The sequence below is a fragment of the Oryza brachyantha genome, chromosome 9 (genome assembly GCF_000231095.2).
Source record: "Oryza brachyantha chromosome 9, ObraRS2, whole genome shotgun sequence".
NCBI lineage: Eukaryota > Viridiplantae > Streptophyta > Magnoliopsida > Poales > Poaceae > Oryza > Oryza brachyantha.
In genome coordinates this window covers 13,526,337-13,539,297 of record NC_023171.2, presented here as the reverse complement: position 1 = coordinate 13,539,297, position 12,961 = coordinate 13,526,337, and the positions used below count along the sequence as shown (strand labels likewise).

At 48.6% G+C, this 12,961-nt stretch overlaps 1 protein-coding gene across 1 annotated transcript; it reads left to right on the top strand.

Moving 5' to 3' along the window:
- Positions 1 to 2,668: 2,668 nt before the first annotated feature.
- LOC102716345 (homeobox-leucine zipper protein ROC6) lies at positions 2,669 to 9,592 on the top strand. Its single transcript, XM_015841316.2, has 9 exons — positions 2,669 to 3,456; positions 3,561 to 3,814; positions 3,904 to 4,021; positions 4,122 to 4,844; positions 4,935 to 5,036; positions 5,134 to 5,376; positions 6,512 to 6,686; positions 6,787 to 7,187; positions 8,500 to 9,592. The coding sequence occupies exons 1-9, from the start codon at positions 3,283 to 3,285 to the stop codon at positions 8,923 to 8,925; spliced, it is 2,616 nt and encodes an 871-aa protein (XP_015696802.2). The 5' UTR covers positions 2,669 to 3,282; the 3' UTR covers positions 8,926 to 9,592.
- Positions 9,593 to 12,961: the final 3,369 nt, after the last annotated feature.

Genomic DNA, 12,961 nt, shown 5'->3' with positions numbered 1-12,961 from the left:
CCAAAAATCCCTCAAAAATCATCGAACCAAAGGAGCCCTAAATCTACTTTAGTGATCATCGTGAGTTTTATTTTCTAAAAAAATAGTTAATTGAGATCTTCCGTAATATTGCTCATACAGTCCTGTAAAGGATCCACTCCAAACAATATGGTCATCTTATAATTAAAAACATATTGATATCTGCGTTCACAGGGCGAACCAACTTGTACTTGCTACCGGTCTCTTCAGTCTTCACCGTTGTAAAGCTCCATTGAAAGGGCCAATACCGTTGATTAATTGGGACGAGACAAGGCGATCAAATTAAGGATGATGTGCGTGTTGCTCGTACATAATCGTCTAGTATGAATTGCAATACTCCTTTCGTCTCACGACTTTATTTTTATCTGTTATTTGCCATACAAATACTTTATTTTTCAATAATTATTATATAATAGTTTAATAAAATGTGGGACATATGCCCTTGTGGTTCAAAAAAGTAGAAAAAATTGCGTTGAAATTTGAAAAAAAATATGAATGTCGTTTAGTCTTCGTAGTTATGAAATAACTTTGAAATAGGAGTGGAAAATTTAGTCACGATAATGGAGAAAGAATCTTTAAAATGTAACGATACAATCAACGCCTGATATAATAGCTGGAGTACTCTAGGTGGGAACAGTCGTCAGCTGCTTCATACGCACGCTCGTGTCGCTCTGACTGCATAAAACACACTGTGTGCATCACGTCCATACATCATCACCGTCGTCCGTCTCTTGTATTACTACTATACGTCTCACTCTGACTACATAAAACACACTATGTGCATGACGTCGACGCATATATAGAGACGACGTACATGCCATGCTAGCTAGCTTGATTGGGAGAAAAGTTAAGAAAATAGCATCCTAGCATTAATCCGGCGGCCCATGTTACGTTGCTCGGGCTCGGCACGCACCGGGTTAGATAGGGCGTTCTTCTTGAGTCCGGATTCCGTAAGTACGTTTCTAAACGGGCTAAATGATATATTTTTTATAAAATAATTTATATAAAATTAATAAATTATTTTTATAATAGATTTTTAACTTTATAATAACTATTTTTATTATTTATACTGTAAAATAGCTATCAGAAAAACTAGATAGTATTTTCTTTGTCTGACAAAAGAACATCATAGTTCTCCAACTCCCAATATATACCAGTGAAATAAAATCGTGGAGCGGTCAAAACAACATTTCACTCCTCTATTTCATTTTCTCAGACCACTTTAGTCGGTCCTGTCCTTTTTATGTAGCCCTGTTTGTCTGAGCTCCATGAATAAAAAGAGTTGGAAGTGAACGTGGAAGCAACGCATACACACGCCGTATAACACCGCGTCCCGTGAAACTCCAGCAACCGCGCGACGCACCGATCGAACGAACGCGCCCGTAGTACTCCTGCGTACTACTGTTGCCACCTCCAGCCAAGCCAAGCTAAGCCGTGTGAGCGGAGCGCTGCCCGTGCCGTGCCACCACCACCTCGCTCGTTGGATCGACCGATCGCACACCCCGTCGTCGTCCGCATCGGCACGGTGGTTGGTTGGTGGCCGCAAGCGCAACGCCAACGCCAACGCGGCGCGCGCGGGGCCGCGTGACCGTGCTGCTGCCGGCTCCCGCGCGCGGGCATTAAACACCACGCCACGGCCACCCCCCCGGTTGCCAGCACCACCGCCAGACTAGCCCACGAACCCAACCCAACCCCAACCGCGCCGCCTCTGCCTCCCTCCCGCGGACGTTACACCAGTGCAACCCCACCCCCACCCCGCGCCGCGCCGCGCCGCACCGCGCGCCCATTTACTCCGCGCGCGCGATCGATCGCACGGCTTCCGCTCGTTATCTCTGCCCGGCGCGGGGGGGCGTTCGTTTGGGCCAATTCGGTGTGGGTGGAGAAGGGAGGGGAGGGGAGGGGAGGGGGACCGTGCACGCGCGCTCCGCCTGCCTCTGCCCGTACGTACGCGGGGCGGGGCGCCGGGTTTTTCAAAGCCGCGCCCGTGAGAAGTCACCGTCTTCCCCACCACAGCTAGCACGGTTGACAGCGAGCCGCGCGGTGTCGCCACCAATCAAGGTGGTCGCGGTAACAACTTTTCACCGCCCGCTACCGTCTGGTGGTAGTACTACACTGCTACTCTGCACACGAAATCCGAAGCTGAGATGATAATCCATCGTCGTTATTCGCCGGGATCCTCTGAGACTAGGGTAGTAATACCTCGTCTTATTTAAAAAATTTATACTAAAATTTAAAAAAATTAGTCAGTATAAAGTATTATTTATATTTTATCATCTAGTAATAATAAAAATATTAATCATAAATAGTCAAACGTCGAACACGGAAAAACGAAAAATAATATTATTATGGAACGGAGGTAGTATAAAATATGAAAAATAATATTATTATGTAACGGAGGTAGTATAAAATAGGAGTAATATGCATGGAGCTGCGTCTGCTTACGTTGCCCCGTGGTTCATCATCGAGGTGTGGGGGGGCCAGGCCATTTGACTCTCGTTATCCGTCGACGACGCGTGCGAGTCAGCCCCACCTGTGATCGTTTTTTCTTTTCACCTCCTCCGATTTCACCGCATGCATGAACGATGCATGGCGATGGCTGCAGTTTTTTCTTTTCTTTGGGCCGTAATAACAGCATCAGCAAAGCAGCAGCAGCAGCAGCAGCGGTAGCGGCCTCTGTTTTATGTGCGCGCTCGTAGACTCTCCACATGTCCGTCCCGCTTTATCTAGCCATCGCCAGCCACCCTCTCGCCTCCCTCATCTCCCATTCCTCCTCCTCCCGTTCATACTGTTACTCGCCTCCTCTCTCAGCTCATGCTGCTGGCTAGCTGGTCGCCGCCGCGCGTGCTTGGTGCGGCGGAAGCGGCAGTAGCAGCAGCTTCTTGGTTTTAGGTAGGGATCGGCGGCGGCGGTCGGCCATCGCCGGCGGCAGCGGAGCTTGGTGTGCGTTATAATTGTAGGGTTCGGGGTTGGGAGGAGCTGTTCTGTCCGGCTCCGGCGTGGCCGGCTTCGCTTTCCATGTTCGCGGTGTGGGGGCGGTGTAATTCGCTTCCATATTTGCTGCCGCTATGCCTTGTATAGCTCCGTTGCTGCGGCGCTGCTATTTTAATGCACGCCCAATCCTCTCTATCCGGCTCATAAAAATTATTAAATTGTTGGGATCTGAGGGGATCCGCTGGAGTTGGTAGGATCGGTCACGGGGAGTGATTTTGGCCGGAGGAAGAGGGAAAAGATTGTTGTTTGTTTGTCATTTGTAGTGGGCTCTTGATGAGCTTCGGTGGCATGTTCGATGGCGCCGGCTCCGGCGTCTTCTCCTACGACGCCGGCGGCGGCGGAGGAGGAGGAGGAGGAGGAGGAGTTCACAACTCTCGCCTCCTCCCCGCGCCGCCTGTCCCCAAACCCGGCGGTGGCTACGCCGCTCCCGGCCTCTCTCTCGGCCTGGTAGATTCTCCTCCAGCCGTTCGTGCGAGCTTTCCACTTGTTTATTACGATTCCTTGACATGCTCAACTTTTGATTTTTTTTTTCTTTTATCTTGTCGGTTTAGCAAACCAACATGGACGGCGGCCACCTCGGCGACATGAACCGGTCCCTCGCCATGATGGGTAACGGCGGCAGCGGCAGCGGCGGCGACGGTGACTCGCTGGGCCGCGGCCGGGAGGACGAGAACGACAGCCGCTCCGGCAGCGACAACTTGGACGGCGCCTCCGGCGACGACCTCGACCCGGACAACAGCAACCCACGCAAGAAGAAGAAGCGTTATCACCGCCACACCCCGCAGCAAATCCAAGAACTCGAAGCGTAAGCCTCAATGATACTACGAATTACTCTCAGTGGAATAAAAACAAAGAAAAATCTAAACCTTTTACGAGTTTTCTACGTGCGAGCAGTGTGTTCAAGGAGTGCCCCCACCCCGACGAGAAGCAAAGGATGGAGCTCAGCCGGCGGCTCAACCTCGAGAGCCGGCAGGTCAAGTTCTGGTTCCAGAATCGCCGCACCCAGATGAAGGTTCGCTTGCACAGATCAATTAATCCATGAAATTTACTACTTTCCGTGTTGGTCTGATCATGATTTCGATTTATGTTCGATGTGTGGTGGCGACGAGCAGACGCAGATCGAGCGGCACGAGAACGCGCTGCTGCGGCAGGAGAACGACAAGCTGAGGGCGGAGAACATGACGATCCGCGAGGCGATGCGGAACCCCATGTGCGCCAGCTGCGGCGGCGCGGCGGTGCTCGGCGAGGTGTCGCTGGAGGAGCAGCACCTGCGCATCGAGAACGCACGGCTGAAGGACGAGCTCGACCGCGTCTGCGCGCTCGCAGGCAAGTTCCTCGGCCGGCCAATCTCGAGCATCTCCTCGCCCAGTCCGCCGTCGCTGCAGGCGTGCTCCGGCCTCGAGCTCGGCGTCGGAAGCAATGGGTTCGGGCTCGGCGCCCTCGGGGCCTCGGGGTTGCAGTCCATCCCCGACCTGATGGGTGGCTCCGCCGGCCTGCCCGTGGGCTCTGCTGCCATGCGCCTCCCCGCGGGCATTGGCGGCCTCGACGGCGCCATGCACGCCGCGGCGGCCGACGGCGGCGCCATCGACCGCGCCGTGCTCCTCGAGCTCGCCCTCGCGGCCATGGACGAGCTCGTCAAGGTTGCGCAGATGGACGAGCCGCTCTGGCTCCCCAGCCTCGACGGCGGGTTCGAGGCGCTAAACTACGACGAGTACCACCGCGCGTTCGCCAGGGTGCTCGGCCAGAGCCCCGGCAGCTACGTCTCCGAGGCCACCCGCGAGTCCGGCATCGCCATCATCAGCAGCGTCGACCTCGTCGACAGCCTCATGGACGCGGTACGTACGCACGCACGGTTTCCACAACCATGACGCCGAAAGTTATGCATTTTTTTAACCACTGTACTGACGCAATGCAATCCATGGCAGCCTCGCTGGTCGGAGATGTTCCCGTGCATCGTGGCGAGGGCGAGCACGACGGACATCATCTCCAGCGGCATGGGCGGCACGCGCAGCGGGTCAATTCAACTGGTGAGCCATCTCTCTCACTCGTACACACACTTGCACGGTGCGCGTGCGTGGTGTTCGTCCATGGCGTCCATTGCTAATACTCCCGGCGCTCGTGCAGATGCACGCGGAGCTGCAGGTGCTGTCGCCGCTGGTGCCGATCCGGGAGGTGGTCTTCCTCCGTTTCTGCAAGCAGCACGCCGAGGGCCTCTGGGCCGTCGTCGACGTGTCGGTCGACGCCGTCCTCCGCCCCGACCAGAACGGCGGCGGCGGCGGCGGCGTTTCCTCCTCGTCGTCGTACATGGGCTGCCGCCTCCTCCCCACCGGCTGCATCGTGCAGGACATGAACAATGGCTACTCCAAGGTAAACCAAGCAAGCGAAACCGATCCTCTCCTTCCTTCCATCGATTGGTTGCACGGAGCAGCAGGCATGTGGCGGCTACAGTGGTGGCCTGGCCAGAGAGAGACACCGCCATTAAGTGCGTGTACAGCTCAGTATTTTATGCTGCTAAGCTACTACTACGACGTGCAAGCGCGTGGTGAGTGCGTACGTACGTACGTACGACGACGCGACGCAGTGCGCGCGCGCGCGGACGAATGAATCCCGAATGGATCCAAAGCAGCCGCGCGCCGCGACGACGGACGCGCGCGCCAACCGATGCTGCGGCGTGGCGTCGCCAAGTCAATGCGTGCGTACGTACGCGCGGCCGCGCGCGCGCCGAGGCGTGCGTAAAACAACGACGAGCCCGGTTTCCGTGCCGAACGCCCGCGGCTTCGCCGGCGACGACCGCGCCGGCGACGACCCAGATCGAGCTTGACCTAGGTCGTCGCACCGATTTTTTTGAAAATGTTTCGATGCTTCCGCTACCCCCATATTATCGCGCCGTGCATGCGCTGCTGCCCCGTGCGCGCCAAGATCCAGTTTTTTAGTGTTTCTTTGTGCTCTCATAGGGTGTTCGTCACTGTATTATACGACCCCCCATCTTGGTGTAGTACTCCTACTACTGTACTGTGTTACTGTTGTTTATCTTTTGTTTCTTTGGCACATTTTTATTTCTCTTCTCTGCGATGCTACTTTAGTGCAGTAGGGCTAGCTAGGGTTTTTGCAGTGGTCAACTGATCATGCTACCACTGGGGGTTTCTTCTGGGAGTATCCTGAATTTCTGGTGAGATTCCACTATGCAAGTTGGAGTATTCATCAACTGATAATATAACACAGTAGTCTGTCGTCCTCTTGTGTGATGGCTGGTTCCAGCCCCAGTTTTACCATGGTCATTTTGTTCTTGGGGTTTCTTTGCATGCCTGCATTTTGCAGCTGCAAGTCTACGTATTATTACTACGTGATGAGCAGCCTTTTCACCTGGCTCCGCCATTACTGCATTGTCGAGGCTGGCAAGTTGTGGTGGCCGGCCGGCCGTGACGGCAGTAACTGATTCACCTGCCGGTAGCTAATTTGATGTGTGTGTGTGTGTGTGTGTGTGTGTTCGTGTTCGGAGCAGGTCACGTGGGTGGTTCACGCGGCGTACGACGAGACGGCGGTGCACCAGCTCTACCGGCCGCTGCTCCGCTCCGGCCAGGCCCTCGGCGCCCGCCGCTGGCTCGCCTCGCTCCAGCGCCAGTGCCAGTACCTGGCCATCCTCTGTTCCAACTCCCTCCCCGCCCGCGACCACGCCGGTGAGCTCCTCGCCCCCCCGCGCTAGCTGTGGCCTGTGGCCGGTGGCCGGAGTTGTTAGCTGGTTAATTACTAATGGTGGTTCTTGGTTTGAATTTGCAGCGATAACGCCGGTGGGGAGGAGGAGCATGCTGAAGTTGGCGCAGCGGATGACGGACAACTTCTGCGCCGGGGTGTGCGCGTCGGCGGCGCAGAAGTGGCGGCGCCTGGACGAGTGGCGCGGCGGCGAGGGGGGCGGCGGCGCCGGCGACGGGGAGGACAAGGTGCGCATGATGGCGCGGCACAGCGTGGGCGCGCCCGGGGAGCCCCCCGGCGTCGTGCTGAGCGCCACCACGTCGGTGCGCCTCCCCGGCACGCTCCCGCAGCGCGTGTTCGACTACCTCCGCGACGAGCAGCGGCGCGGCGACTGGGACATCCTGGCCAACGGCGAGGCCATGCAGGAGATGGACCACATCGCCAAGGGCCAGCATCACGGCAATGCCGTCTCCCTCCTCCGTCCAAATGTAAGGTTTTTTTACACATAAAAATACTTCTACGACAATGAAATCAGTACACATAAACCAGCAGAAATTATATCCAAATTTTTAGTAAACTAGTCATTATATTCTTTGGGCTGCAATTGTTTAATTCTTCAAGGATATCAACATAAAAATAAAAGCTTGTTGAACAGGGCCCTGCAAAAGTGATGAACCCTAGCTAGATGCTAAAAGAGATCTGAGACACTGTAATTAACCAGAAAACATTCACCTAATTAACATTACACTGAATGAGGCCAGCCTAGGAGGTATGATCAGTACAGCACTTGGCAGTTGTTGCTACAGCTTTTCAACATTTCAATTAGTCCCTAGTACTGTACTACCATGGTGCTGGCTGTATGGGTATGTAATGCATGGGTCTCATCCTGATGAGCTCAGAGTGAGTGACAGAAGGAAGAAGACAATTGGGAAAATGATAAAAACACCGGGCTGGAAACTGGGGGGTAGGGTTGACATTTGTGAGAGAAAGCTAGCTGTTAACTTTCTCCATGTTTTGGAAGCTTGCTTGCAGCCTAGCCTTGCAGAGTTGCTGCCCTTGTCCTGGTTCAGAAAGCCTGCCAGTCTTTTACCCTCACTCTCTTTTTCTTTTTTCCTTTTTACTTTGGAGGATGACATCTTTTTATTCTGTTACTTGAAACTCCTGATTGCTGACTGGATTGATTCTGCTAGTTGTTGAAAGCACAATGGCAGTTGTTGGTACAAATTTGTCTCCAGAACTGTTTTTTTTTACAGAGGTTGTTTGGGCTATGTCTGAAAAGCCATTGACAAATTAATAAAGGAACCACAAATAGTTTATTGGTACATGCATTTTTTATATCTGTTTTATTAGTGGTTAAAGCCAATATCAAAAAATGGACTATGAAAAACCCTAAATTCAACCTTGAAATTAACTTGTAAATTTAAATTCTGGTCACATCTAAGAAGCCAATACTATGTTTTAAATCATTTTCAACTTTGTATTTTCAGTCATTTTTCATTGTCTAGTAATTTCAATTTTCTTTTACACACACCCCTGTTTTCCTCTTTCAATCCTTTTTTTACTATCATACCGTCCTTGTGTTGCAACAGTATTATATTAAAAAAATATCATTAGCATGTTATTAGAGTAGAACTAATAAAAAATGTTTGATATATATCTCTTAGTTATTTTTTCTTTTAAAAAATAGGAAGAAGTTATTGTTGGGGTATGTGACAGATTTACTCCCGTCCACCAATACTACTCATCTTTATATTTATAGGAGTATATAGATGTACGAAAATCACAATGTCTCTCTTTCAGGCTACGAGCGGGAACCAGAACAACATGCTGATCCTCCAGGAGACGTGCACCGATTCATCGGGCTCCCTCGTCGTCTACGCACCGGTGGACGTGCAATCCATGCACGTCGTCATGAACGGCGGCGACTCCGCCTACGTCTCCCTCCTGCCGTCCGGCTTCGCCATCCTCCCGGACGGCCACAACAGCGCCTCGCCGTCCCCGGTCGATGTCGGCAGCGCCTCGCCGAGCTCCACCGCGGGCGCCGGAGCCACCGGCGGCGGCAGCAACAACACCGGCTCGCTGGTGACGGTGGCGTTCCAGATCCTCGTCAACAATCTGCCCACCGCGAAGCTCACCGTCGAGTCGGTCGACACCGTCAGCAACCTCCTCTCTTGCACCATCCAGAAGATCAAGTCCGCTCTGCAGGCCAACATCATCTCGCCATAGATAGTGGACATTTGACGTGGATTCCGAGTCGACCCGTCACAAAAGGGTCGATTCGGATGCCACCTCAAATGTCTAACTTGAGAGGCTAGATATCAGGAAATTTTTCGTGGTGCATGCGGCAGCGGAAACATAGAAACTGGTTGGTGCAGACAACTCAATCATCGGAGGTAGGCGTTTGCGAGGTGACGGGATGCGAGCGAGGATTAAAAAATAAAATTAAGTTATATATATAGTGTGTGGAGTATATTTGCATAGATGAGCAAATGGGGTGAGTTGCAGAGGGATCAAGTCAAGAACGAACCTTGCGCTAGGCTTGGCTGAGCAAGAACATCTTCTGCTGCTAAGCTGATGTGGTGGTTCGGGTATTGACTTAGTCTCTGGTAAAAGGAAACCCCTAGGGCTTTGATCTCCTATATATCTAGCAGTTTGCTTTAACCATTTTGTGAAGGTTTTTTAATTCTCCAAAATGGGGGAAATATAGAGAAACAATACTGATCAGAACCCCAAGATCGTTGGTGTTTGTCTAGTTTGCATAATTATGGAATGAGTTAATTGATCTATAAACATGTTGTGTTCTGAAGTGACAATCCTATAAACGGTTTTTTTTGTAACATATGTCTAATCATAATGCTCTGGATGGGATTAATTTAGAATATCAGCAAAAGCTTGCAGGTATATTTAAAATTTTCTCCTTTTTTGTTTATGCTGTGTTTGAAAGCATTTTTTTCTGTATTGATCTGATCAATTTATATTATACTTACGACCACTTGGTCTTGTTTTTAAAGTAACTAATAAAATTTACTTTGACACCTCATATCTTAATGGATCTAATAAAATGCTATGCTGAAAGCATAAGATGGGTACAACCGTAAATTTCTGGTTATTTAGCTACTTCTTTGTTGGAGCAGGTTAATTAATTGTAGCATCACTTTTCCTCTCTAAGCATATATATTTGTACGATAAACATAAGTTAATAGACATGCCGTAATGCCTATTGTTGTATATTTCTCCGTCAGTTAAGTACTGTGGTTTTGCGTACTTTGTAGTGTCAAGCTGATTAATGTAGATCGGTTGTCCCATATGGCTCTTTATGTACACTGACATTAATGATGTCGATCGAGCTACGTGTGTATCCACAGTTAGTGTCAACAGTTTGTCCATTGTTCGTGACAGAAACATAGTACTTAGGTACCCACATTTGGTGTGACAGTTACTTTGTTGTTCGATCGTTCATCCCTATCTTTTTTTTTTGATAAGAGCAACTCCAACCGCCGTAGCAGATTGCACTCTATTTGTCCATTTGGCAAGCTATCAAGAAATTTCCTCTCCATATTTTTTATTTACTCCAATAGTATATCAATTTGTACAGTCTAAAAGACCGGTAGTGGGACCCACTAGTGTCACCGTCTCTCCACCACTATCCTCTCCCATCGACAACACTCGCGTGGAGGAACCAATATCCTTTCTCGGTCGTGTTGACAATGGTGCAAGGAGTTGGACGGTGTGATGGTGGCTACACAGGGAGGAGCACAAGGACACGTTAGCGATGGGTGATGGTGGTCATGTAGGGAGGATATCGAGTAGAAGAGCGGATGCCGCCAGGAGGAGAGGATGTCATTGTGAGGAGTGAACAATGTTGAAGCGGAGAAGTCACGGTGTTGGGCCAAAGGGACCGGCGACGCCAAGGGGAGTGACTGTCGCTATATTGTTAAAGCACATGACGCGATAGGCGGTGCTTTAGGTTGACCGAGGAGAGAGGGTGTGGGTCCCACAATTGGTAACTGGGTTTGGTCTACTAAGAACATCTTCAAGAAAATGATCAAATGACTTTCTACACTAAACTCTAGTAATATATGTTGAAAAAATAACCTCTAAGAACATCTCCAAGTGAATGACCATTTCACTTTTCATATTTAAATTTAGCAATTTTGCATAAAAAGTGTCCTCCAAGAGAGTGGCTATTTAACTTTCCATATCATTTCAATGGCTAAACTTGAGTCCTCAATTACCAAATTTGGCAACTCATTCCTCCACTAGCAAAATTGCTATCTGTGGGTCCCACATGGGTGGGATCCCCTTGTCATCCTCATATTGCCATGATTTGGAGAGTGGGGATGGAGAGTCTCTTGGAGATGCTCTCAGAATTCGAGTTGACAAAACTAAAATAAATGGCTAAATTTCGATTTGAAGAGTCAAAATTAACCATTCTCTTAGAGATGCACTAAGAAACTACTCATATGACTTATCATGTTATCTAAGTGGCTAAACTAGTTCCTCAATGATCAAATTTGACAAGTCTCCTTCCCACAAAGCTTGATGGCTATCCGTGTATCTCACAAGGATGGACCCACACTTAATAGAGAGTGGATATGAAGAATGAATGGATATGAAGAGTCTACTGGAGGTGTTGGAGTTTCTAAAATTTTAATTGTGGTAACTAGCGGTTAGGATTTGGAGAGTGAGGATGAAGAATCTGTTAGAATGTACATCAATTTGATGATAGAACTTTTTAGATAAATGACTAAGTTGAGATCTAGAGAGAGAAATTTTAGCCATGTTTTTGGAGATGCTAAGTTTGGCAAGGGAGGAGAGAAGATTTTGATAAGCTAGTCCGTTTGATAAAATAGGATAGGAGGCTTATTATTCGTCAAGTTTACCAAGATCTGGTATAAAGAGCCATTTTACAAGGCTGTTAGAGTTTTTTTTCTAACACTAAACAACCACTCCTGGCCTCTACTCTCTAGCATGACTGCCATATCATACTCTCCGCATTGTTATATTTAATTATGCCTTCTGAACAAAACTAAAGAGTAAAATCGAAATACTTTCACTAAAGCTCATGTAAAACAACATATCAATGTACGGTGTATCACGAAACTAGCACTAGATTTAAGATAGGCTATCACAAAAACTATAGGTTAGTAATATAATTATCCCCAATCTACATGTTTGTCGAAATAGAATTACCACAATGTGTTTATAACCATAATATAATACTACATTAGTTCTAATATATGATCATTTCTAGCATTTAAATTGTATATCATAATACAAACATTCTAGTGCTGACTTCTACGATTCTTCTTATTCCAATGATTCTACAAAAAATCAGTTATATGGAAAGGGAATTTATGCAATTTAAAATTCAAATTTTGATCACTGAAGAGATTGAGAGAAAATATTTTGTCTAAACCTTAGTGTTTGCTAAATAATCTGTAAACACTTCCAGGAATGAAGTACAATGGTAATCCTAAGGACCTAAAACTTTTGTGAAAAATTTGAATATTAAACTTGTAATTTTGCGATACTATGTAATAAATATACATTTTCTTAGTAAAATGGATGGTAAATCAATAGGTTTTTGACACTCTATAATTTTATGATAGTTTGGTCGAAGGTGTGTAGCCTTATGAGATTTTCTCAAAATTATGTGCTAGTTTGTCTGGTAAGTACTAATATTTTGCTAGTGGTATATACACCAAAGTAATACCTTATACCTGCATATCATTTGCGCCTTCCGGTTTCAAATACTACTATAAATTTTCATGAGGCAGCAACAGCAATGGACACATTGGGATTGATCTTCAATTTGGCCGGTAGCCTGATGTAGCAGATGACTCCTCTCGGCGTGCCCTACCAGCTGCTACCAATGCATCCGCATCGGTTAACTGCATCGGTGAGAGGAGGGTCCCTCTGTGCCGGCCCGGACCAGGCAATAAATTGTGCTTTGCTGCCCATCCTGCGCAAGCTCACAGACGGCCACTGCTAGTTGTGAACTTGTGATCAACAAGGTAACAGGATTCATATCCTTTGCCTTGCAACGCACCCCCACAACCCAACCCCCAACCTAACCCCACCCCAGATCTGCTGCTGCCTCCTGCCCCTCAACAAAATGATGCGGCAATCGAAAGTAATTCATGAGTAAAATTTTTACTAGTTGTCAATACTAGAAAATAAACCATGATAAGGAATCCAAAATCAAATTATAAAATAATTTTTAAATTAATTTTGGCTATGATGAGTAAGTCTACGAGTA

What these genes read in the sequence shown, in the direction of transcription:
- LOC102716345 (XM_015841316.2), top strand. Translation starts at nt 3,283, where the DNA reads ATGAGCTTCGGTGGCATGTTCGATGGCGCCGGCTCCGGCGTCTTCTCC. An exon ending in CCGGCCTCTCTCTCGGCCTG is followed by an intron (nt 3,457 to 3,560) that starts GTAGATTCTCCT and finishes TTGTCGGTTTAG; the next exon opens with CAAACCAACATGGACGGCGG. An exon ending in TCTCCCTCCTCCGTCCAAAT is followed by an intron (nt 7,188 to 8,499) that starts GTAAGGTTTTTT and finishes TCTCTCTTTCAG; the next exon opens with GCTACGAGCGGGAACCAGAA.